The sequence below is a fragment of the Canis lupus genome, chromosome 19, assembly GCF_048164855.1.
Source record: "Canis lupus baileyi chromosome 19, mCanLup2.hap1, whole genome shotgun sequence".
In the NCBI taxonomy this organism is placed as follows: domain Eukaryota; kingdom Metazoa; phylum Chordata; class Mammalia; order Carnivora; family Canidae; genus Canis; species Canis lupus.
In genome coordinates this window covers 48304833-48330910 of record NC_132856.1, presented here as the reverse complement: position 1 = coordinate 48330910, position 26078 = coordinate 48304833, and the positions used below count along the sequence as shown (strand labels likewise).

Here is a 26078-nt window from a genome sequence, read left to right as displayed (position 1 = left end):
GCTCTGCACTGGGCATGGAGCCTACTTGAAAGGAAGGAAGGAAGGAAGGAAGGAAGGAAGGAAGGAAGGAAGGAAGGAAGGAAGGAAGGAAGGAAGAAAGAAAGAAAGAAAGAAAGAAAGAAAGAAAGAAAGAAAGAAAGAAAGAAAAAGAGAAGAAAGAAAGAAAGAAAGCAGAATCATGGTTGCCAGGGGTTGAATGTACAGGCAAATGAGGAATTACTGCTAATTGGGGTGGGATTTCCTTTCGGGGCAATGAAAAAAATTTGGAGCTAGATAGAGGTGGCGGTTGCATGACACCGTGGATATGCTAGATGCCACTGAATTGTACACAGTTGACCTGTGAATAACACAGGTTTAAACTGCCCGAGTCCACTTCCATGCAGAATTTTTACAGTGCAGCACCATAAATGGATTTTCTTTTTCTTATGATTTTTTTCAATTTTTTTCCTCCAGCTGACTTTGCTGTAAGAATATAATATATAATACATATAACCTACAAAATATGTGTTAATTGGCTGTTTATGTTATCAGTAAGGCTTCCAGGCAACAGTAGGCTAGTAGGAGTTAAATTTTGGGGGAGTCAAAAGTTATACATGGAATTTTGACTGTGCCACAGTGGGTTGACACCCCTAACCCCTGTGTGTTCAGGGAGAAAGTTTCTATGGCGGGCAGCTGGAGTTTAATCCCACTGGGGAACCCTGGTGGTGGGTGTGGAACCCACATCTCAGGGTCATTGCACCACAGGGGAGAAGGTGTCTATCTAGCATTATTTATCAGTCATTGGTTGAGAGCTGCTTTCAACGTGTGTGTATGTTTAAATTTTCCAACACTCTGGCCAGCCACGCATGGGCAGAGAAGCCAGGAGGGATGCCCTGCAAAGTCAAAACTGATGGCACGTGGAACAGTGCATCCATCTGGCCAGCTAGCCGAAGGTCACTGCTGGGGGAGGGTTGAGGGGTTTCCTTGGTGTCTGGTTCTCCTGTGTATTGAGCACCTACTGTGTGCCAGGTACACTCTGCTTGACTCCACAGGTCCTCTCGTGTATGGTGCACACATGGCCAGAGAGTGGTTCCTTCTCGCACTGACCCCCATCCCGTGTGTCCCCCCAGGATGCTGCCCATCACAGAACACCTGCTGCACCTCCTGGGAATGGAGAAGACCGCGTTCCGCTTGTATGCTGTGTCTATGCTCCTCCTCTCCCTGCTCTTCTTCAGCTTCCGCCTGCTGATGCAGTTCCTGAGGTTCTGCTGGCGCTTCTACATCACCTGCCGCCGCCTGAGCTGCTTCCCCCAGCCGCCCCGGCGCAACTGGCTGCTGGGCCACCTAGGCATGGTGTGTGTGTGGCTGGGCAGGTGGGCTGGGCAGGTCCCAGGGACTCAGCAAGGATGACGGGCCTGAAGGCTTCCTCCATCCCCCAGGAATCTGGGTTGGAGCCATGAAACAGACCCATTTTACAGGATTGGAGTGTGATTGAAGCTCAGAGAGGGCAAGCAGTTTACCTGAGGCCACACAGCTGGGAGGAGGCAGAGCTGACTCTAAGGTTTTCTCTATAATTTCAGGCAATTACCGTAGCAACAGGTGAAAAGTTGCCTGGGAAAGTCATCAGGTTCTGTGACCCAGGGCGGGGTGGGGGGACTCCTGTAGATATTGTTGCTCCGCCCCAGCCCCAGTGTGTTTGCAACCTCCCATTCTCTTGTCTTTCATTTCTTATTTCACATAAGGGTGCTAAGCATTATGTCAGGAGCTTTAAAAATACTAACACAGTCCTCTTGACAGTGCTAGGAGGTAGTTCCCATGACTATCCCCATTTTGCTCCTGAGGCTTTTATGACACAGAACCATTAAGTACCTGGCCCTACGTCACACAGCTCATAGTGGAAGAGTTGAGGTTCAAACCCAGGCCATCTGGCTCCAGAATCCCTGCTCTGTACCCTCTCCTGCCTCTTGTTTCTGGATGACAAAGCTCGCACTTTTCTAAAAGGGCTTCAGAGAGCAGAAGGAAGCCAGAAGACCCCTGAGGGCACTGAGGCTTTTGGGGTCCTACAGGCCAGCCCCTAACTGCCTATGGCACTCACCTGGTCTCCCTTCCAGGCCTAAATGAAACTGAGGGACAGCTGTGGAGACCTTTCTGGTTCAGGCCTCATGCTGAGTGCAGAGGTGGACTTTGGAGAGGCAGTTCAAGGGCACTGGTCATCCCATCCATGTGGGCTTGATGCCCATCTCTGCCCTTTCCTGCCATGTGACCTTGAGCAGATTACTTCACCTACCCATGTCTCAATTTCCCCATCTGCAATGTGGGGAATATGATTGTTCCTAATAACCTCATGAGATTGTTTTGAGGATTCTTGAAGCCATGTTTGTGGCACACTGGGCACTGAGCCTGCCACGCGGTGGTGGAGGTGCTTAGCTCCTGGGTCCTGCAGAGACTGGAAGTATCAAGTGATTCTAGAAAAGTTTTATTTATTTTTTTTTAATTTATTTTTTATTGGTGTTCAATTTACTAACATACAGAATAACCCCCAGTGCCCGTCACCCATTCACTCCCACCCCCCGCAAAAGTTTTAGATATTACTTGGAGGAAGTGTCTCAGAAGAAGCAGGAGACACATTTCCACTCAGTAGCTCAAAGACCATTTTATGTGTCTTTTGGAGTGACTCCCCTGGGGCCAGTACTCACCAAGTTTTGCCTGTTTGTGCCTGAATCTTCTCTCTTCCTTTTGCCTCCTGACCCTGCTCCGGCCTCATCCTTCCTGCCGGGACCATGGTCCAGCATCCTCCCTGGGCTCCTGCCTTCAGTCTGTCCCCCATCCTGGCCCCAGCAGGATTCTTGAAACCAACCACATCCCTCTTCTACCCACATACCCTCTATGGCTCCCCACTGCTATCCAGAGAAAGTGTCAGCTCCTCAGCTAGTATTCAATCCCCTTTAGACTCTGACTCCCACCCTACTCACATCTAGTCCTGCAGAATGACTTCCTGTTCCTATAACCAGGCTCTGACTTCCCACCTCCATGGCCTTTGCTGGAACTGTGTCCTCCACCCCAAATATCCTTCTCAGTTAGATGAACTTTGACTCATTTGTCATGCCCCATATCCAGCTCGTACTCTTTGAGAAGCCATCTGGCTTTACTGGTGGTTCCAGAGGTAGTGGCCAGGTCCTGATGCCCCAAACAGTTGGCCAGGGCCAGTTTTGAAGTCCAACATTGACCCTATGGGTCTAGCCTGCCACCTAGGGCCATGAGTTCTGGGTGAGGCCATGGTCTCCCAGGGCTGAACCCGATTGAGAAGGAGACACGGGAGCCAAAGAGAAGTCATCTGTTGGCTTGTTCACTCATTCATTTATTCTTTCAATTGGCAATTGCTGGGCCTTGCATTTGACCAGGCACTGGGTTAGGCCCCTTAATATCTGAGCTCTCCCCTAATTCTCACAGCCTGTGGAATAGGGATGGATCTTCCCAATGTGATGGATTTGATCTTTGGAGCTCGGAGAGGTTGAGTGACTTGCCCAAGGTCACATAGCTGCTGAGAGCAGATTTGAGCTCAGATCCTTCTCACAATGGCCTGAAGTACTTCTGCCTTGTGTTTTTGTTAAAAGCAGACATTTTGGAGCTGGGTGGCTCAAGTCCTGGCTTTGTGGCAGATGATGCCGGTGCCTGCCTGTATCCTTCTGGCCCATTTCTGGATGTGATGACCTGACCTCCAGCTGCCAGCCCCTGCATTCTAGGGCTTTCTCTAGCACTGTGCAGGGTGAGCTTGAGAGTTAATGCCCCAGGAGTGACCCTAGCCAGTGACTATGAGATTGTAGGATTTGGTGTATAAACACCCCAGCTCATCCTCTGGTGGATTGACTGTGAGATTTGTGTCCCCTTCAAAGTCCCCAGGAAGACTGGGCACTGAGTTGCCTGTGGCCATGACTCCCTTGGAAACTCCCCTTTTACTGGCTGCCTTCCCTCCCTGTCTCACATTCCCTAGTCCCCTACCCATGTTTTTGGGGATCACCCTCTACACGAACTACTTGCCCTAGAACCCTTGTCTCAAGATCTGCTTCTGGGGAAGCCCAAATTAAGACCATCACTTACTCACCTATAACTTCAGACAAATCCTTTGACCTTTCTAAGAAAAATGGGGAAAATAGTAGGAACTATGTCATCAATACTTGTGTGGGTTGAAGGTGTATAAAAAATGCCCATAGCAGCACCTAACACCGTGAGCCCATATATGTGTGAAAGATAACAATACCAGTACCATTTTATTCCTAACAGAGCACGTACTCAATAAATGCCAGTCATTATTATCGTGCTCACTGTTACTGTTTTTATTTCTTGAACACCAGCCATGTGTCTTGTGCCGGGGCTCTCTCATTTTGTTAATTCATCAATTTTCTCAGCTGCCCTCAGCCAGAGTTGATTTACACGCCTCCCCCCCGCCCCCCCAGCTCCACTTCTCAGATGAGGGAGTAGAGGTTCAGCCAGATGCCCCCTTCATACAGCCAATCATCCAGCTAGCTCTTCTGGGCTTGTTTTGAGGACAGGGGAGATGGTGAAACGGAAAGGCTGGGGGAAGCTGGGGCTGGGCTCTTCCTCACTATCTTTCCCTATCCCCCCGACCTCCCCCAGTATCTTCCAAATGAGACGGGACTCCAAGATGAGAAGAAGGTTCTGGACAACATGCACCACGTGATCCTGGTGTGGATCGGACCCGTCCTGCCACTGTTGGTTCTGGTGCACCCTGACTATATCAAGCCTCTAGTGGGTGCCTCAGGTAGGTGTGCTGGGACTTTGAGTGATGGATAACCCCTTAACTCCCAGAGCTCGCCTGGGCTTCTAGGCACACAGGTGATCCAGGGGAAGAGCCTTTTGAGTAGGGATTTGAAGGGTGAATAGGAGTTCACCAGAGCAGCCATGGTAATACAGATAGTGGGAATAGCCTGGGAAAAGGTGGACCATATCAAAGAGTCCTAGGAAACTTGAGAGGATGTCTACCCACCTGGAAGTCAGTGCCAAACATGTTCCGATAGATAATTGTTTGCCTAGGATTTTGTTAAGTGGTTGCTGTTTAGTTCTAAGCCATGGCAGCGCCATCATTTAGGTTCTCACATTCCCACTGTGGATCTCCTGGCTTCACTTGGGCTGCCCCTGATTGGTGGAAAAGGAGATGTAGAAAGGTTGCTTCTTTCTTGTCTGTCCACATCTACCCCAAGGTATAGGACTCCCAGATGTGCTTGTCAAGCACTTATTCAACCTTTAACATCCAGATCCCATGACCTCTTCTCCAGGAAGACCTCCGAGATCCTCCAGACAGATCATAGGTTTTTCCTCTGGGCTTTTCCGTGGTCAGCCCTAAACCTCTAGGGCTGAGCGTGTCTGCATCCAGCCCTGTCTGCCTCATGGGAGTTTGGATCTGTAGCATGGCCTTGCATGGAATTGGGCACCTCCAGAGGCATCAGGGGCATTTGAGAGAGGAGGGAGGAATGAAAGACCTCCAGGAATTTTAGGATCTCTGGCCCCAGCTTGGGCCTCTATAAACCCTGTGTCTAGAAACCACCTTCAAGGTGCCACCCTACAGCCATGGAAGAGGAAGGGACTGCCATTCTTTCCTTTCTCACCATTATTGTATTTGTGAGGGGATGCCCACCCCACTGCACAGAGGGGGAAATCTAGACCCTGGGAAAGGTGACTCTTCTAAGGGATGGGCACCAAGTTGTGGGAAGAGCCCTGGGTCAGGACTTGGATGGGCTGGGCTTGGATTCTTGGCTAGAGCCATATTTGCTGTGTGACCGAGCAATTGAGCTAGCCTCGCAGGGACCGTTTCTGCTCTGTAAAATGGGGTGGTTGTGAGGGCTGCGTATGATGTGGGTAGGCACTCATGAGGGTTTGTTCTCTCCTGCCTTTCTCATATCCTGTTTTTCTTTCTTTCTCCTCCTCCTTCTCCTCCCCCAGCCCCACTACTCTTAAGAGCCTCAGTTTCCTCAGTACTGTCCTACATGGTTGTGAGACCCCAAAGAATAGTAAGTAGAGCCCCCAGTGTGGCCTGGGTGCATAGCAGATGCTCAAGCCTCTGCCTCTGCTCTCCCCTCCCCTCCCTCAGGATGGGCAGGACATCCATGCCTCTCCCACTGGGGGACAGGTGGGGGGCTCTAGACAGGGAGGGTGTGGCTGTGAGTTAGGGCAGACAGGCCTGGCCCCCAAGCTGTGAGCCCCCTTCCCTACTGCATGGGGCCTAAGCCCACACAGCCCATGGATCCTGAGAAGGCATGGGTCCTCTTGGACCTCTGTCTTCATCTTATATTGGGTAAGAGAGATAGAGAGCATTAAATGGGAGAAAGGAAATGAAGATGCTTTATAGGGGATAAAACATGATATATAGGCATATAATTATAGCTTGTCTTTCTACCTTCATTTTGGATGGAGTTGAGGTTCACATAACATGTAATTAACCATTTTAAAGTATACAATTTTAAACTGTAAGGTATTTCGAGTGTCCACAATGTTGTGCAACCTTGGCTCTCTCTAGTTTCAATATTTTTCATGGCTCCATAAAATAGCCTGAACCTATTAAGTGTTACTCCCCATTCCCCCCTCTCCCCAGCTCCTGGTACGTACCAATTTCTTTTCCATCTCTGTGGCTTTGCCTGTCCTGGAGATTCATTCATTCATCCACAGTGTAGTGATTACTGGGACCTTATTCCTCTTGAAGGCTGAGTGATAATCCCTAGTCTGGGTGTCTGGATATATGGATATACCACTTTTGTTTATCCACTCCTCCACTGGCTGACATTTGGGTTGTTTCTACATTTTGGACATTCCAAATCATGCTATGAACACACATGTACAAATTTCAGCATGGATGTATATTTTCATTTCTCTTGGGGAGATACCAAGGCATAGAAATGCAGGGCCATATGGAAATTCTACATTTAACTTTTTAATGAATCACTAAACTGCTTTCCTCAATGGCTAGGCATTTATTTTTCATGGTAGGGGCTTTGCTGGGGGCTGGAGATGCAGATACTCATCTCACAAGTTCTTGATACCAGTGACCAATAATTATAATCATAGTCATAAAAATAGCCAGCAGTTGGTTAATTATTCATTTATGTGTACAAATATTTAATGAGCACCTGCCGTGTGCCAGGAACATATTAGCTCATTGAGTTTTTGTAGGGATGCCACAAGACAGGCAGGATTGTTTGGTTTCTCCTCTGGCAAATGAGGAAATGGAGGGACAGAGGGCTATCATGCCCAAGTTTATACAAGGGGTTAATGGTAGGGCTGGGGTTTGGACCCAGACCTGACCTGCCCAGAGGCCAAGCTCTCAACCACAGTGATAGGGTTCTTCCTGCTGGGCATAGGGTGGGGCCTTTTCTTACATGAACTCCTCCAGAGTAGATTATATTCCCTCTTCACTGAAAGGGACACTGGTGAGGAAGGCAGCCCGGACACAGCCTCTCCTGGAATCGATGGTCAGATTTGGAGTGGGATAGGGACTTGAGGATGGGAGAGCAAAGGAAAAGACCCTCAAGGGGCGTAGGCTGAAGTCCAGTTCTCAGAGAAGAAAGGAGTCACTAGACTTTCTCCTTCTTCTCCAATGCTGCCTCTTCCTGGAAGCCAGCCGTGACTTCCAGCAGCCCTTTCTCTGTGCCTTCCTTTGCTTCTGGCACACTTTCTACCTTCTTGATAATTGCATGGCATGCTTCTGCTTCCCTTTCTCACCCCACCCGATGCTCCTCCAGGCAGGGTGTGGACCTGAGCCATTCCTGGTCCCCAGCATGGGTTGGGTACAGGAAGATAGCAGAAGAGATGTTCTAAATAGGAGGATGAGTGGACATATGACTGTGTGCACAATTGGCCAATTCCTAGGTAGTGTGTGTGTAGGTGGCTGAGTCACATCTCAGATAAAAGTGACATCACTTGAGTTTCAGGTACTTCCTTCCTGGGTCCTGGCCCATTCTGTCCCAACTCTGTTCAACATGTAGAAAGGGAATTCACTCACTCACCCATCCATCCATCTGTCCATCCATTTTTGCATTCATTCATCCTTTGGTTGGTTCATTCAATAAAAGTTTATTTAGCACCAGGGGTGCCTAGGTGGCTCAGTTGGTTAAGTATTTGACTCTTGATTTTAGCTCAGGTCATGATCTCAGGATTGTGGGATCAAGCCTCATGTTGGGCTCTGTGTTCAGTGCGGAGTCTACTTGTCCTTCTTCCTCTGCCCCCCTCAATATATAAATAAAACCTTAAAAAAAGAGGTTTTCTTTCCCTCTCCCTCTGTTCCTCCCTCCTTTCTCCCTCTCTATAAAAACATCATTTAGCACCAGTGTATCAGTGATCAACATGGTGCTTTCTCTCAAGGGGCCAGTAACTGGATAGATACAATACAGAGGAATTGGTGGAGGAGGGATGGCATCCAAATAGAGACTTGATGGATGAGGGAAGAGTGTTTGAGGCAGAGAGTGCATGTGGTTGAGAGACCTGGAACAAAGAAAGAATGAGACTTTTTCAAGGAGATGAGAAAATCCTGTGATGTTAGAACATTGAACATGTAGAAAATGGAGGATAGAGGTGTTCTGAAAGGGCTGGACTGAAGTAGATCATTCATGGCTTTGAAAATGGGCTAAACAGTTGGTGGTTTTGGCTAATGGGTGTGAGTAGGAAGGGACATGGTCAGATCTAGCATCTGATAAGACCTCCCGGGACTAGAGTACAGGGCAGACTGAGAACACAGGAGGTATAATTCAAATGGCCTGAGTTGGCAGAAAAGAGGGGTGATTAGGGTGAAGAGGGCCATTCTGGATGGAGAGCATAGCCTGGACAAAGGTTTGGAAGTAGGGCCAGCATGTGGGGGTTATTGGGTATATGTTGATAGGTGAGGTAGGAGAGGCATATAGGGGCAAGATGGGCAGGGTCTTCAGTCTTAGCCTGAGCTTGAAATTTTTTATCAGGATGATAGGGAGCCATGGGAGGCTCATGTTCAGTTCAGCAGGTTACAGGGATCTTTCTGGGGCAGGTATGGAGGATGGACTGGAGTGATGAGGCTGATGTCAGAGCTCAGAGAGGAGGCCCAAGGAGGTCATAAGCAGAGGTCAAGTGTTAGAACTCTAACTGTTTTGAGTCATCATCACCTCTTCTCACTCCACAGCTGCCATTGCCCCCAAGGATGACCTTTTCTATGGATTTCTGAAACCTTGGCTTGGTGAGTGTACAACTGAATACCTGGGGCTGAGGTTTCAGGGAAGACGCGGTGGGGCCTGGGGTTTCTTGTAGTATTTCAGAGTAATAGGAGAGGCCCCTAATCTTAGTCTTCTGGGCCCAGGGGATGGGCTGCTGCTGAGCAAAGGTGACAAGTGGAGCCGGCACCGCCGCTTGCTGACACCTGCCTTCCACTTTGACATCCTGAAACCCTACATGAAGATCTTTAACCAGTGCACAGACATCATGCATGTGAGTCTCAAGGTTATTTGGGAAGAGGGTATCCTAGGAGTGAGACTGGTCTGGGCTCCAGCTCATGGGTAAGCTGGGCAATGTCAGGAAGCTTCACTTCCTTTACCCTATAAAGTGGGGTTGTAGTGAGTGGGCAGCTGGGTCATTGTTAGCCTGGCTTAAAGTCTGTGATCTCCATGTCAATTTGCCATGTATCCTTTTCTTCCAGGGTAAATGGCGGCGCCTGGCACAGGGCTCAGTCATCTCCCTTGACATGTTTGAGCATGTTAGCCTCATGACCCTGGACAGTCTTCAGAAATGTGTCTTCAGCTACAACAGCAACTGCCAGGAGTGAGTGTAGCTTCCCTGGGGAAGATAGAGCCAGTTGTTCTAGGGCAAGGTGGTGGGAGAAGAAAGGAAACTCTCAGTTGTTGGGCATCCCTGGGCTATTGGTGCTCTGCCACTGACAGGCTGTGTATTCCTGAAAATGGACATCATCTCTCTGAGCTTATCTTCTTATCTGAAAATGGAATCCCAGTTCCTTCCCCTTAGCCATCGTGTGAATATTGAGATAATGTAGGTTGATGGTTTTGCATATAGTAGGTGCTTTATAAATGCTAGTTTCCTTCATTGTTCCATGAAGAGTAGTTTGGCCTTTGGAAAGTGTCTCCCCACTTTCTGAGTCTCAGTGTCATTTTTTAATAAAACAAGGATGACAATCCTTGACTCTCTGAGGTGTTTTAAAAATAAAATGATATTGGGGTGCTTGGGTGGCTCAGTTGGTTAAGCTTCCAACTCTTGATTTTGATCTGGGTCATTATCTCAGGGTTGTGGGATCAAGCCTCATGTTGGGCTCTGTGCTTGCAGAGCCTACTTGAGATTCTCTCTGCTTCTCTCCATTTGCCCCTCCTCCCTGCTCATACTCTAAACAAATAGCACTTTGTGCTTCAAAAAAAAAAAAAAAAAAAAAAAAAAGGAATAAAATGATGTCACACTGGCCTGGCACACAGATGCCCAGTGAATATTTGTTGAATGAGTGAATAAGATAACCATTGTTCTGGTTCATTCATTCATTCATCAGATGTTTGTTGTGTACCTACTCTGTGCCTGATACTATGGTAGCTCCTGGATATATGGTGGTGAGCAACAGACTAAGCCCCAGTCTTTTTTTTTATAATAAATTTATTTTTTATTGGTGTTCAATTTGCCAACATACAGAATAACACCCAGTGCTCATCCCGTCAAGTGCCCCCCTCGGTGCCTGTCACCCAGTCACCCCCACCGCCCACCCTCCTCCCCTTCCACCACCCCTAGTTCGTTTCCCAGAGTTAGGAGTCTTTATGTTCTGTCTCCCTTTCTGATATTTCCCACACACTTCTTCTCCCTTCCCTTATATTCCCTTTCACTATTATTTATATTCCCCAAATGAATGAGAACATATAATGTTTGTCCTTCTCCGATTGACTTATTTCACTCAGCATAATACCCTCCAGTTCCATCCACGTTAAAGCAAATGGTGGGTATTTGTCGTTTCTAATGGCTGAGTAATATTCCATTGTATACATAAACCACATCTTCTTTATCCATTCACTTTCGATGGACACCGAGGCTCCTTCCACAGTTTAAGCCCCAGTCCTATACTGGATATGTCTGATACTATGGTAGCTACTGGATATATGGTGGTGAGCAACAGACTAAGCCCCAGTCTTATTCCCCTTGGAGTTTTTTTTTTCCCCTTGGAATTTATGATCTAGGTGGGGATAAAAGGAAAAAGAGACATCATAAATGGTGGCAAGTTTGTAGCACATAGTAGGTCCTTAGTAGTAAGCTGCTGACTTTGTTACTCTGGGGCTTGTAGGGTTATGCTTCAGTTGGGTAAGGTGGGGATGGCCTTAGTGATTGGTTAATTAATTAATCCAAAAATATTTACTGAGTGCCTACTAACCACCACTCCTGGACTAGGCACTATGAATACAGTGGTCAACAAAATAGACAAGGTCTTGCTCCTCTGGAACTTACATGGTGGGAAGAAAGGCAGTAACCGTGTACAAATAAATAAACAAGAAAATGACAGTCTGTGACAAATATATGAAAACAAGCATACTTCAGGACCAAGGACAGCCCCTTGCACACTTGTCCAGGGATTTTTTTTAATTTTTAAAATTTTTTATTTTTTTAAAGATTTTACTTATTTATTCATGAGATACACACACACACACACACACAGAGAGAGAGAGAGAGAGAGAGAGAGAGGTAGAGACACAGGCAGAGGGAGAAGCAGGCTCCATGCAGGGAGCCTGATGTGGGACTTGATTCCGGGACTACAGGATCATGCCCTGGGCCAAAGGCAGGCGCTAAACTGCTGAGCCATCCAGGGATCCCCTATTTTTTTCATTAAAATTTTTATTTATTTGAGAGAAAGATAGGGAGAGAGAGAAAGAGAGAGAGAGAAAGAGTAGGCACATACAGGGTGGGGGATGGAGGGTCAGAGGGAAAAGGAGAGAGAATCTTAAGCAGACTATGTGCTGAGTGTAGAACCTGATGTGGGGCTTGATTTCATGACTCCGAGATCAGGACCTGAGCCAAAACCAAGAGTTGGATGCTTAACCAGGTGTGCCACCCAGATGCCCCTAGAATTATCATTGTGTGTTTTTAATAACAGGTTTACTGAGATGTAGTTCACATATCATATGATTCACCCCCTGTTTAAAATAGACAACTATGTAAATATACTAGAAACATAATTTCTAGTTTCTCTAGTTAGCAACATAGTTTCTAGTATATTCACGTAGTTGTATAACCATCACCATAATCAATTTTAAAATATTTTCACCCAAAACATGCCCTATACATTTTATCACTCACCCCTATTCCCACTTCTCCCAGTATAGGCAATCACACATCTTCCACCGGTCTCCACAGATTTGTCTATCATGGAAATTTCATATTGATGGAATGATACAGACTTTTGTGTCTAGTTTTGTTCACTCAGCATAATGTTTTCAAGATTCATCCATGCTGTAGCCTGTGTCAATTTCATTTTTTAGGTTGCTGAGTAATAGTCCATTTACCATATACACCACATTTTGTTTATCCACTCATCTGTTGATGGACATCTGGGTTGTTTCCACTTTTTGGCTATTATGTAAACATTCATGTATCAGTGTTTGTGTGAACACATGTTTTTAATTCTTTTAAGGTCTGTACCTAGGAGTGGAATTGCTGGGTTATGTGATAATTCTTTGCTTAGCCTTTGAGGAACTGTCAGACATTTTCCCCAAAGTATGCATCATTTTATATTCCTACCTGCACAGTATGTGAGGACTCCAATTTCTCCACACCCTTGCCAACACTTATTATTATCTGTCTTTTTAATTCTAGCTATTCCTAGTTGGGAAGTAGTTGAAGTGGTATCTTTTTTTTTTTTTTTTGAAGTGGTATCTCATTGTGGTTTTGATTTGCATTTCCCTAGTGGCTAGTGCTGTGAAGTATCTTTTCATGTGCTGTTTGGCCATTTGTATATCTTCTTTGGAGATACATCTTCATATGCTTTGCCTATTTTTAAATTGGGTTATATGTCTATTATTGTGTTTTGAGAGCTCTTTATATGTTTTAGATACAAGTTTATCACCAGGAACAGGAGTTCTCCCATTCTGTGGCTTTGTAGGCATTATTATTATTCTTTATAGGCTACATCTGTTTGGAAGTCCTAATCCTTTGGGCCTGTTTTAAAATGTACCTGGATTTTGGTTCTATTTAGGTATGAGGCTAACAGATCACATGATTGGCATTAAAAAATTAGTTTGTTACTTATAGTTTCCAAGAGGAGGGGGCGTGCCACACCACTCAGGACTACCCCGGGAAGCATCAGTGTCAGTCAGGAGAAAGTGTGGCAGGAGTCTTTTTTTTTTTTTTTTTTTTTTTTTTTGTGGTTTCTGTAGGAAGGAGCAGTATGGCAGAGTGCAGGCTTAGGATTGGCTACTTTGAATAATTTTAGAGGGCCCTGGAGGATACAGGGCTGTCCCTAGGTGTTGGTACCTGTCCCTGGGGTGATTAAGGCCTGGTGATAGAGGGTCAGTGTGATAAATTTCAGTGTAAAGGAAGGATCTGGATTGTTTGGTTTTGATATGAAGCATGCTCTTGGATGAATCATTGGCTGTCTCTAAGAACTAGTTAGTTCTGGGAGGGGCAGTGTCTCTCCAGTTAGCAAGGCCCCAGATGGCACAGCATAAAGAATACAAGAAACTAAGACAATATCATCTATACAGGGCCTCTCTCCGTCACCTATCCACGGGGAGAAGCAGCTTGTGTTAAGGGCTAGGCCCATGTTCTTCTTCCCCCTATCTCCCCAACAGGAAGATGAGCGATTACATCTCGGCCATCATTGAGCTGAGTGCCCTGGTGGTCCGGCGCCAGTATCGCCTGCATCACCATATAGACTTCATCTACTACCTCACAGCAGATGGGCGGCGTTTCCGGCAGGCCTGTGACACCGTACACCGCTTTACCACGGAGGTCATCCAGGAGCGGCGGCAGGCACTCCGCCAGCAGGGGGCTGAGACCTGGCTGAAGGGCAAGCAGGGCAAGACCTTGGACTTCATTGATGTGCTGCTCCTGGCCCGGGTGAGGCTGGACCCTGAAGGGTGGAGCCCTGCCCAGGACGGCCCCTTGGTGAATGTAAAATGATCCACATCCAAAGTAACATAGATCTGGGATGCGGGCCGATGCAGCACACGTTAAGACTTACTGTATTAGTTTGCTAGGGCTACCTTAGATTGGGTGAGTTAAACCACAGAAATTAATTTTCTCGAGGTTCTGGAAGCTAGAAGTCTGAGGTCAAAGGCACTGACAGGATTGGTTTTTCTGAGGCCTCTCTCCCTAGCTTGTAGATGGCACCTTCTCATATATCTTCGCTTTGTCTTCTCTCTGTGTCTCTGTGTAAAATTCCTCTTCTAAGGGCACCAGTCATGTTGGACTAGGGCCCACCCTAGGGACCTCATTATAATTTAATTTAAGGACCTCATTATAATTTAATTAAGTCTCTAAAGGCCCTGTCTCCAAATATGGTCACATTCTGAGGCCCTGTGGGGGTTAAGACTTCACCATAAGAATTCTTGATGGTGGCGGGTATGGGGGGAGACACAGTTTTGCCCACTGTACTTACCATGATGAAATAACAGGACTTTGAAGAAACGTGACGCTTGCAGAGATTGCTTCTGTGGAATTTCTGAGAAGTGCTTGGGTTCTGGATTCAAACAGTCCTGGGTTTCAGTTCTGGCCCTGCTGCTTAGTGGATGCTTGACCTTAGTATCTGACTCTTCCCTCTGAGCCTTCCCTTCCCCATTTATGACATGGCAGTCATGAGACGTGATCTCAGATCATTGTTGGGCATCCAGCAGGCTGCATGGTGTCAGTAGCTACTCAAGAAATACAAACTCCCTTATTCTATTCATCTTTGACTCTTCCTCGCACTTTCCATCTTTCTTAGACAAGTTGCCTACCTCTATCTGCCTGGAGTCCTTACCCCTGCAGCTTGGCTTGAGAGAGGGGCAGATATCTTGACTTTAGAGAAGCCCTAGGATGTGGAAGGTGGGATGAAGTGGGCTGAACATCCTCTCCCACTCACTCCAGGATGAAGATGGGAGGGAGCTGTCAGATGAGGACATCCGAGCTGAGGCGGACACCTTTATGTTTGAAGGTGAGGATGTGGGGTGAGGCTGGGGGAGGCCAGGAGGGATCCCATTGTCTGAAAATCACATCTTCTCTGTCTTTAGACAGCCTCCACTTGAGTTCCTCCTCTACCTCCAGGTCATGACACAACGTCTAGTGGGCTCTCATGGGTGCTATTCAACTTGGCCAAGTATCCAGAGTACCAGGAGAAGTGCCGAGAGGAGATCCAAGAAGTCATGAAAGGCCGGGAGCTGGAGGAGTTGGAGTGGTTGGTTTGGGGTCAGGGGGGTCATGGGAGGCAGGTTGAGTCTAGAGCTTGCTTGCCTTTATTTCTTGCTCTGATCTGCACGTATTTCTTGCTCTTACCTGTATATTACTCTTGCTACTGCTGGGTGTTGTTGAATAAGGTAGTATCCAAACAGATGTGTGGGTTCAGGTCTGTTCCACATGTGTCCTCGTTCTCCTTGAACCAGCAGCTACCCTGGGCACATTCTTCTCAAGGCAGATTCCAGAAGCACAAAGAGCCACAGTTTAAAACCTCTGCTTGCATTGTAACATTCCAATTAGCTAAAGCAAGTCACATGTCCATGTCAACCACAAATGGGGCAGGGCATACATTCCACTCACCTAAGTAGAAGGCACTGCAGAATCGCATGCAAAGTGCATGGGGTATGTAATTCAAACATGGAGGTGGGAGGAGAGTGAAGAGTCAGGAACAATAATCCAATTTACTTCAGATGTGTGCCATGTAGAGCTGATTCTGGATGACTAAAAGAAAACAGCATTTAAATAGCATCGGACAGCGAGAAAGCTCTTTTCTGTTCAGTGTGTTCACCTTTTAGATTTTGATGTCTGGGAGAGACACTCAGTGGGGTGCCATCGTATCTTCAACTCCTTGTGAATTTGCCTTTTTAATGAAGGCAGAAGATGGCTCAGGTTCTGAGGACTGGGCAGGAGATGGGTCTAGCTAGAATTTAATAACTCTTCTGTTTTCCCAGTGGTGTTTAGGTTATGGGTACTTTTATGCCAGGCGTGCCATTTGCCCTTTACCATAGCGATATAATGTTTTTTTGAAAGAGAAAGAAAATGATCCAGATCATGGACCAAGGATTCTAATTAATCCAAATTGGGACCCTGGAATACAATGAAAAAAAGTTAATAGCATAGGAGAGAATGTATGGGTTTTTAAATATTGAAATTGATTCATACAGGCTGGTAAACTACTGCTGCCCTGGGTCCCCTAACTATCCTGGCACCACTCCCAGCTATTCCCTGACTGCCACATAATTCATCAGTTAAAGGGTTAATGCTGGGTGTGCAGAAGCCTGTGGGTGCTGCTCTGATTGGTTGGGGGTCAGATATTTTGCATGCTGAGGATTAGTGATATGTGCATGGGACAAGTCTGAGACCCTAGACTGGTTTCCTGCACGTTGCTCCTGAATGCATGTGTGTGCTTGTGTGTGTGTGTGTGTGTGTGTGTGTGTGCCTGTTTGAGGAAGTGAGTGTTGCTGTGGTCTGGCCTGAAGTCACCCACATTCCATGTTCTATGCTCCCCAGGGATGACCTGACCCAGCTGCCCTTCACCACCATGTGCATCAAGGAGAGCCTACGCCAGTTCCCGCCAGTGACCTTGGTTTCCCGCCGCTGCACGGAGGACATCAAGCTTCCAGATGGGCGCATCATCCCCAAAGGTGCCCGTTATGTCCTTCAAGTCACTGGGCTTCTCTGCTTCCTATGGGAGCCTGGTCATGCCTGCCCCAGGTGCACCCTCCCTGTAGATTGGGTGTCTCTCTGTGTGGCTTCTGGGATGAGGGAGGAGACCCAGTTGTGTAATGGGGAGACTGAGATGGGTGAGTCCAGGTGGAAAGACAACAGTGGGTATGGCAAGGTGGGCCCTGTGAGGGCTCAGGTAGGGGAAAGATGGTTTCATTCAGTTGCCAGATATCCCTTGGACACTAAGCCCAAGGGATGCTGGAGATCTAGAGAGGCCTTGTTCCCAGAACCAGGCCTTGAGTACCACCTAGTCTGAGGGAGACACAGCAGAGCATAGACATTCCCAGTCGTGTGGGGTCAAAGATGGGCTAAAGATGGGCTGGAACAGCCCAAAATAGAGTGATGACTTTATCTGGGGTGAAATGCAGGGAGGGCTGCTTGGAAGAGGAAACATGAGATGTGAGCCTTGGAGGTTGGAAGTGAAAGAGAGCATGTTTATGGAGCAGAGTCTCAGGGTACAGGTAGTGAAAGATTTGGAATGCTGGGTTGAGGCACTTGAACTTGATCTTCAGGACAGTAGGGAACCATGGGAGGTATTTGAGCTGAGGAGGAACAGTGTCAGGTATGTGAATAAGAAAATCCCTGTGTGGCCAGCATGACAGCTAGAAAGAAGGTTATGGGGAACTTTTATGGAGCAGCAGGGAGAGTGGACATAGCAGCAGAGTTTTTCAGAGAAGGATGGGCAAGAAAGGGTAGCAGTTGGCTCATGGGAACAGCATGGCTCCAGGAAGAGCAAGGGAGGGAGGAGGAGGTCTTCAGAGAAGGCCCTGGTTCCCCTCAGCGCCACTGGCCCTACTGACCCCACCTTCCCCACAGGAATTATCTGCCTGGTCAGCATCTATGGGACCCACCACAACCCCACAGTGTGGCCTGACTCCAAGGTGAGCCCCTGCCTCAATTCTCCCTTCCCTCAGCTTCTTCCTTCTCAGAAGGGGAGTCCTGGGGGGAGGTGAGGCCTCCCTACCCTGCTCCCCAGGGATACAGATGGCCTGGTTGAATGCAGAGCTTGAGTGCCCCTGCCCCACCTACTCACTCACTGTTGATTCATCAGGTCTACAGATATTATTGAAAGCCTACTGTGTGCCAGCCTCTATGGTGGGCACTGTCTTTGCCCTCATGGAGCTCATAGTGAAGTTCAGGGGAAGAAAATAAGCAAAAGCTATCATCGTGGATATTGATATGGGTACAAAGGAAATATAAACTGGAGTGCGGTGGGGGGCACTTTAGCTTAAATGGTGAAGAAAGGCCTTGTGGAGGAAGAGATATTTAAGCCGAGACCTGAAGAGTGTGAAGAGCCTGGAGAAGCCTGTTCCACAGGAAGTACAAAGGCCCTGTGGTTGTAATGAGCCTGGCATGCTTGAACAACGGAAAGAAGAGAGTGTGGCTGGATAGTAGCGAGGTTCTCTCTGTCCAGCTGTAGGGTGGGGGCTAAGCTGGGATGGTTGGGCCAAGCCCCCAGACTCACCCGCAGGCGAATCCTGTCTAGGTGTACAACCCCTATCGGTTTGATCCGGACAACCCACAGCAGCGCTCCCCACTGGCCTATGTGCCTTTCTCTGCAGGACCAAGGTAATTCTCTTTCCCCCAGTCCAAGCCAAGCGTAGGAGGAGCGCTGAGGCCGGCGGAAAGTCAGGGATGTGCAGATCAGGGGCAGAGACCACCTCCCACCCAGATGTGCTTTCTGCCAACCCAGCACCCAGTTCATGCTTCCAATGCACCAGGATTCCCCCAAATCAGACTCTGCGATAGTATCCCTGGGTGTTGAGCAGCTACTGTTGTGCCAGGCCCTGAGTTCTGGGCGTATGTGCTCCCAAGGACTCTATGACGCCACTGCCCCCATTTTACAGATGAGGGAACTGAGGCTCAGAGCGGGAGGTCCTTTACGCGGGGACTCCCCGCTTCCAGGCCTGAGCCCCGCCCCCGTCCCCCTTCCTCTAGGAACTGCATCGGACAGAGCTTTGCCATGGCCGAGATGCGCGTGGCCGTGGCGCTGACGCTGCTGCGTTTCCGCCTGAGTGTGGACCGAACGCGCAAGGTGCGGCGGAAGCCCGAGCTCATCCTGCGCACGGAGAGCGGCATCTGGCTCAACGTGGAGCCGCTGCCTCCGCGGGCCTGAGCGCCGGCGCCGCCCACAGAGGCCCAGGCCCCGCCCCCGAGGGCCCAGGCCCCGCCCCCAAGGTCCTGAGGGCAGAAACCACGCCCCTCGAAGTTCAGGTTCGGCTCCTCTGGGGAGAAGCCCGGTGGTACCAGCCGTGCCCCTCGCGGCAAGGCTCCGCCTCCCGGCGACCCGGTCCCGCCCCTTGAGGTCCAGGTCCAGTCCCCTGAGCGCCCTTCCCGCTCTCCTGCTGGAGGGGGATTCCAGGACTTGAGACCCGACCCCTAAGGCCTCTGGGATTCAGGATCGTTCCCCTCTGTGGGTCCCGGCTGGCTTCCAAGATGAAGACTTGGGAGCTGGAGCCCGAAGTTAGAGCCTTGAACCCGGGCAGGGCATCACCTTCCTGAGGCTCCCAGCTGCTGTGGGTGAACTCCTCTGGCACCAGGCTGCAGCCCAGGGCTCGGATGTATGCTTCTGTTGTTGTTTTGTAAACCTAGACCCTCCTTCACAACCCTCTGCCCTTTTCCCTGGCTGTGAGGCCCTTTGCTGAGTGTTCTGATTTTTGTAGAACAAAACCAAGGGATGCAGACGTCCCCCCAGCGTCCACCCCTTAGCCCCGCCAGATGCTTCCCTTCGAGCCCAGCAAGGAAACGAAGGTCCCCGGGGAAGTTGGGAGGCATGTGAGGGAAGCTATGGGCCAGGAGGCTGGGAAGCCGTTCGCCCTCAGACATAAACTCAAGCTTTTTGGGACACTTTGTGCATACATTTATCTCGTCAGCAGACCACGTATTAATTGTTTGTTGGCACTGGGCCAGGGCCGCGGCCGGGGCTCAAATCCTGCCCTCAGGAGAACAGGGGACAGAAGTTGAACAAATATTTCATATGTATTTTTATTTATAATCATGACAAGCGCCCCAAAAGAGAGGCCCTTGGTGCTCTGCAAACACAACAGGGGGTGGCTCAGGGAGAGCTTCTGGGATGCTGAAGTGAGGGTACAAGCTGAGTGGTGACAAGGGAGAGGAGAGCATGTCAGGCAGGAGGAACTGCATCTGCCAATGTCCCCAGGGGAAGGAGAGCATGGAGTTCTTGAGGAACATCATCCTGGGGTGACTGGTTCTGGAAAAGGGGGCAGAATGGAGGAAAGTTGGTCAGGGGCCAACTGCCAGAAAGTAGAGGCCACATCTCACTTCAGGGCATTACACTCAGGGCAATAGGGAGCTGCAGAGGGCATGGGAGCAGGGGGGCATGGTCAAATGTGGGCTGGCAGGGAGGTGGCTTGGAAGTGGGGGCGCACTGGGGACTGGAAATCTGGGGAAGAGAGAGACTGAGGTCCCAGGCGGGACTATCAAGCCACAGGGGCTGAGGTGAGGGAGGAGGTAAGCTTGATTCCCACGTCTTTGGCTGGGGGAACTGAAGACAGCATGGTCCCCGACATAATGATACAGGAGATGGGGCGGTGGCAGTGTCTACAATAATTGTATTAATTCATCAAATATTTATTGAGCATCTGCTGTGAGCCAGGCCGTATTTGAGGCCTTATATAATTGACATTTGTTGCCGGGGTGGGGGAGTGTTAACAGATGATGGATAATAAATAAGCAAATAAATAAGTAAATTCACATGGGGTCTTGGAGGATTTTGACTTTTATTGTGACAGAAATGGGGAGCCATGGGAGGGTTCTGGGCAGAGGGACAGATTTGTCCTTTGGTCCTTATAGTATTCTTTTGGCTGCTAAGTGGGAAAGCAAGGGTCGCACCAGGGAGGCCAGATGGGGTGACTGCATTGGCCCATGTGAGACAAGTGATAAGTGCTATGAAAAAACTGAGCTGGGTAACTGTGTGTGGGGGGATGTTCTGTAATGCTGGTGGGGGGAGCAACTGCTAGATGGTCAGTGAAGTCCTTACCGAGAAGGGGTCATTTCAACAAAGACTTCACGTAGGAGAGGGCAAGAGCCATGTGGATATTTAGGGGAAGAGTATTTGAGGTAGAGGGATACGGTGCAAAGGCCCTAAAGTAGGGAACAAGCTTGGGGTGTTGAGGGGGCATTGAAGAGACCAGTGTGGCTGGAGGAGGAGCATGGAAGGAGATAAGGGCGGGGAGGGGATGGGAGCTGGTCCCACAGAACCTTGGAGTCCACTGATTTTTATTGTGACAGACATAGGGAGCCATGGAGGATTCTGGATAGAGGAGCGACAAGATTTGTCATACAGTCTTTGTTTGCTATGTTGAATAGAGACTCTCCCTAGGATGAGACTAGGGAGATCAGATGGGGTGACCAGATTTGTCCAGGTGAGAGATGACAGTGGCTCCAAGGAAACTGGGGGCTGTAAAGACAAGTGTTTGGATTCTGATGACTGATCGCTTTATGAGGGTAGCGCTGGCAGGTTTGCTGGTACTTTGTGGATTTGGGAGAAAAGGGGGACCCCAAGTTTGGGTGTTGAGCACCTGCAAAGAGAAGTGACACCTTAAGATGGAGGATGCTTAAGAGAGTGAGGGCTTTTTTTTTGGGGGGGGGAGGCGATGAGATCAGCACTGTCAGTGTGGGCCAGAGGGCGTTGGCGATGTCAGGTGGGCAGTTGGATAGGCAGCTCTTGACATCCGGAGAGAGTTCTGGCCTCGTGATACACGTTTGGGACACTCAGCACTTAGAGGATTGCTTAAAAAGCCCCAAGGCTGGTGCGATCCCCTCTCCCCCACCGGCCCCGCGTGTGTATGTGCGTGTGCGTGTGTGCGTGCACCTGTGTGCCACCCTGTGTGCCTTCCAGATGGAGGGGTTTAAGGACCAATCCCGGAGGTCTCCAAAGTTGATATAACCATAATGAGATTGAGAGTTGGCCGAGTGCTTCCCTGGGGCCCTTCCCGAATATTCGCCCGGCATTCTCGCAGGTACTGTTACCATGAGATGGGCACTGCCATCCTCTCGTTGGACGGAGGTGGAAGCGAAGTTCCCTAGAGTGAGAGGATTCACCCCATGTCCTCCTAGCGTGGTGTCAGCGGGGTGGCTCACCTCTCAGGCATCTGGTGCCTCGCTTTGCCTATCGGGGGCGTCGGCAGGTGTGTGTGTGTGGGTGCTTGTGTGGGTGGGGGTGGAGAGAAGTCAAGGCCTGGACGGAGGCGCGATGCTGGAGGCCGCAGTGGTGTGGGTCCCGTGACGTCTCGGAGTGGCCTGTGCTGGGATCCTCGGCCGGAATCCCCCATCCGAGGTTACTCTTCCTCCAGCAAATAATAAACCCTGGTCTTGGGAGGCGACAGATGTGGGTTCAAACCCCAGCTCTGCCCCTTTCTAGCGGTGGCCTTGCGCACGTGAGTAGCCCTTTCTGCACCTCGGTTCTCCTTCGCCAGGTGGATTTTTCATCATGCTTCTCATGCATGTTGACCTTCCGCTACGGCGGGTGATGGGGAGCGAGTGAGGGAAGGAGGAGGGGAGGCATGAGGCTCGTGGATCCCCGGCACCTGCTGCTTCCCGCGTGTCCGATTCTCCCAACGCTCAGGCCTGGGCCGGTCCGGGTGGCTGTGGGTCTCCTTCCTCTCCTGAGTGTGTCGGGGGCTCCCTCTGCTGGACGGTTCGGAGACAACAAGGTCCGGGCGCCTGGTCTCCACTAGACCAGTGTGTGTGTGTGCGCGCGTGTGCGTGTGACTGTATGGGCATGTGCACGTGTGTGGATGTGCGCACGTGAGTGACTATGTGTGCATGTGAGTGAGTGTACGCGTGCAAGCGTGGAGTGTGGGTGAGTATATGTGTGCATGAGACAGTGTGCATGCCTGTGTGCTTTAGTGAGGGTACATGTATCAGTGAGTGAGTGTGTGTGAGACTGCGTGTGGGTGTACTGGGAAGAGAGGAGAGAGAACCCCACTCACTGAACAACTGTGAGTGTCCACATCAGGTCACTGTCCAAACTCCACCCCTTTGCAGTAGGCAGGACATTCTGGAGAAACGATGCCCTTGGCAGTGGCCCTGAGTAATGACTGGCAGGTGCCTATTCTCCTGCCGTCTCCCCAGAGAGACTGAGCTCCAGGTGCCCCAAGTGGGAACTTCCTTGCTAAGGACCAAGGGAATAAAGAGTGTGTATTCACGACCAAGTCCCTCCTATGTGCACCAGAGACACCCAAGGCTCCTGGCTGATGCTCATGTCCTTGTTCTGTTATAAAATAAGAGAAATAAGGGCAAACACATACATGGTACTGACTGTGATCCAGGGAGGGTTGTTATAAATACTTTCCTCGACATGGCTCATTCTCGCAGCTGGCAATTTGCTGCTGGCGATTAGCTGGGGTCCTTAGTTCCTCTCAAGGTGGGTCTCTCCATGGGGTTGCCTGGGCTTCCTCTTAACATAGCAGCTGAATCCAAAAGGGTGTGTTCCAAGGGGACTAGAAGGAAGTCGCAAGTCTTCCTACAATCTAGACTTTCGAGTCCCCAGAGTCACTGAGGATAGCCTGTGGTTCAAGAAGAAGGGAATTATACTTTGCCTCTGTATCAGTCAGGGTTCTCCAGAGAAACAGAACTAATAAGCATCAAGCTCTCTCTATCACCTATTCATTATCTATCATCTATCAATCCATTCATCCATCCATCTATCCATCTACAACTATCATCTATCTATATACTGTGTATTTATCTTAAGATTTATATGTGAGGGGATCCCTGGGTGGCACAGTGGTTTAGCGCCTGCCTTTGGCCCAGGGTGCGATCCTGGAGACCCGGGATCGAATCCCACATCAGGCTCCCGGTGCATGGAGCCTGCTTCTCCCTCTGCCTATGTCTCTGCCTCTCTCTCTCTCTCTGTGGCTATCATAAATAAATAAAAAATTTAAAAAAGTATTCAAAAAAAAGATTTATATGTGATATATATAAATCTATATACATTTATATATACATTATATATTTAATATATAAATATTATATATACATTTTATATTATAAAAGGTTATATCTTAAGATTTGTATATTTATATATAAATTTATGTGTTACATTATTAAATTTATTTATATATAAATTTATGAGACTATATATAAATATTTATATATAGATTATATATAAATTTATATCTTAAGATTTATATATTCTATTATAAATAAATGTTATATATACATTTCTATCTTAAGATTTATGTATATATTTAAGACTAAAAAATACACTTGTTTATGTATATATGAAGATTTATCTTAAGGCGTTGGCTCATGTGACTGGGGGTGTTGGCAAGTCTGAAATCTGTAGGCCAGCAGGCCACCAGGTTGAAAACTCAAGCAGGAGTTGATGTTGTGGTTTCAGGGCAGAATTTCTTCTCTGCGAAACCTCAATTTCTGCTCTGAAGACCTTTCAGCGGGCTGCATGAGGCCCATTTACACTGACATCCTGTGATTTACTCCTTTACTTACAGTCAGCTGATTGTAGGTGTTAACTCCATGTCCAAAACACCTTCACAGCAACACCTAATAAGTGTTTAAGTAAACAGTGGGTACTGTAGCCTAGTCCAGCTGCCTCAAACCGACTAATCATCACACCCTCTCGAGGGGAGGGCTCGCAAAGAGTTTGGCGCCATCTGTAATCTACCACTTGGGGAGGAGAGGGGCCAAATGGCTTCTTTTTATGACACTACACTTCCCGAAGGTCCTGTCTCCAGGTCTCCCTCCTGTGGCTTGGGGTGGTGGTGGTGGTCAGGCTGGTTCCAGTGAGCAATCATCACTCAATAATCAGAGAGGGAGAGAGAGAAGGAAGAGGAGCAGGAGAAGGACAGGGGAAGGAGGAATAGGAGGCAGAGGGGAAGGAGAGGGGCAGGAGGGGGAAGAGGGTTAAGGGAGGAGAAGGAAGGGGAGGGGCAGAAGGGGAGGAGGAAGGGGAGGGAAAGAGGGAGCAGGAGGGAGGGAAGGAGGGGGCAGGAGGGGGTGAGCAGGGGGGAGAGGGAAGGAGGGGAAGGAGAGGAGTAGGAAGGGGAGGAGCAGAAGGGGGAGGAGGAGGGGGAGGAGGGAGGCTATCAATGAGTACAGTGCCTTCAGACAATCCCCTGTGGTTGTTCCTAGCTGCTGCGTGCCCTCTGAACTAGTTTTCCTCTAGGCTTTCTACTTCCTCAACCGGTTCCTTTGGTCTTCTGCCAGCTGTTCCTGCCGCAACACAGCTTCAGGAGCCTGTCTGTTTCGACTTCTTGATTATGTGGAGTGAACCCTCAGCGCTACCTTCTTGGCTGAATGTCTGGTCATATTTTCCCAACTATCGCAGGTCTCCAGCAGGGCTGCTTCCTGCTACCCCCACTGCCCTGACTGCAGGGGCCCCGCCAGCCCTGATTGTCTCAGCACGTTTGAGGACAGAAGCAAGAATGAACATGTGTAGGACAAACATGCGCGCCCCACCCAGTGCTAGGTATTTAGAGTCCTGGCACACTTCAGGGGCGGCCCTTATTGGTGACCCACTCCTTCCTATCATGCAGGTTTCTGCTCAAAGGTCACCTCTACAGGGCAGCCCTCCCTGAATATTGCCCTGTTTGAATATTCCCCCTTGGTCACTCGCTGGCATGTCTCACTCAGTTAATTTCCTTCATTACTACCACCATCGGACTTGGTCTTATTTTCCACTGGCTTCTTCCATCAGACATGAGCACCACTATTCAGAGACCTCATCTGTCTTGTTTGTCCCAGGTCCTGGGTCCTAGCACCATGCCTGGTACAGAGTAGGTGCTCCAGTGCAGTTTGTTATTGAAGAATGAACTACTTGGGAGGTACAAGTCTCCCCCTCCATCCCCCTCCATTTTATCAAGAAGGACATAAAGGTCAGAGAGGGCAAGCGACTTGACCAAGGTCACACAGCCAGCTTTGAGCAGGGCTGGGATATGAACTCTGTTGTGCTGAACCCAGAACTTGTTCCTTCCTAAAGGCCAAGGAAAGGGAAAGAGGGACTCCAGCCACCAGGCAGCCTAGATGCTTGCTCTAGAGAGACCCCACGCTGACTCGTGGGAGGTGTGTCTCCATGGTGACACAAAAGAAAAACTGCTCATCTGTTTTGTGTACCAACTATGTAAACCCCCGCCCCCCAAATCCTATTCGTTTTTTAGTGATAAAAGTTATAGCACCTCAGTGAGGGAGAGAGAAAGAATTTGAGACAAGTAGCAAGTTATAAGGATAAAGACTCC

The 26078-nt window shown here is 48.9% G+C and overlaps 1 protein-coding gene across 2 annotated transcripts in view; it reads left to right on the top strand.

The window, feature by feature from the left end:
• CYP4F22 (cytochrome P450 family 4 subfamily F member 22) overlaps positions 1 to 20574 on the top strand; it is a 68345-nt gene extending 47771 nt beyond the window's left edge. For both annotated transcript variants that reach the window (XM_072786922.1, XM_072786921.1), the window contains exons 2-13: positions 1110 to 1332; positions 4615 to 4759; positions 9137 to 9190; positions 9311 to 9438; positions 9647 to 9768; positions 13773 to 14040; positions 15049 to 15115; positions 15226 to 15355; positions 16645 to 16778; positions 17677 to 17741; positions 18347 to 18429; positions 18799 to 20574. In XM_072786922.1, coding sequence (XP_072643023.1) covers positions 1111 to 1332; positions 4615 to 4759; positions 9137 to 9190; positions 9311 to 9438; positions 9647 to 9768; positions 13773 to 14040; positions 15049 to 15115; positions 15226 to 15355; positions 16645 to 16778; positions 17677 to 17741; positions 18347 to 18429; positions 18799 to 18976 — 1596 coding nt within the window. In that variant the 5' untranslated portion in view covers position 1110 and the 3' untranslated portion in view covers positions 18977 to 20574. The remainder of the gene's footprint in view (positions 1 to 1109; positions 1333 to 4614; positions 4760 to 9136; positions 9191 to 9310; positions 9439 to 9646; positions 9769 to 13772; positions 14041 to 15048; positions 15116 to 15225; positions 15356 to 16644; positions 16779 to 17676; positions 17742 to 18346; positions 18430 to 18798) is intronic.
• Positions 20575 to 26078: the final 5504 nt, after the last annotated feature.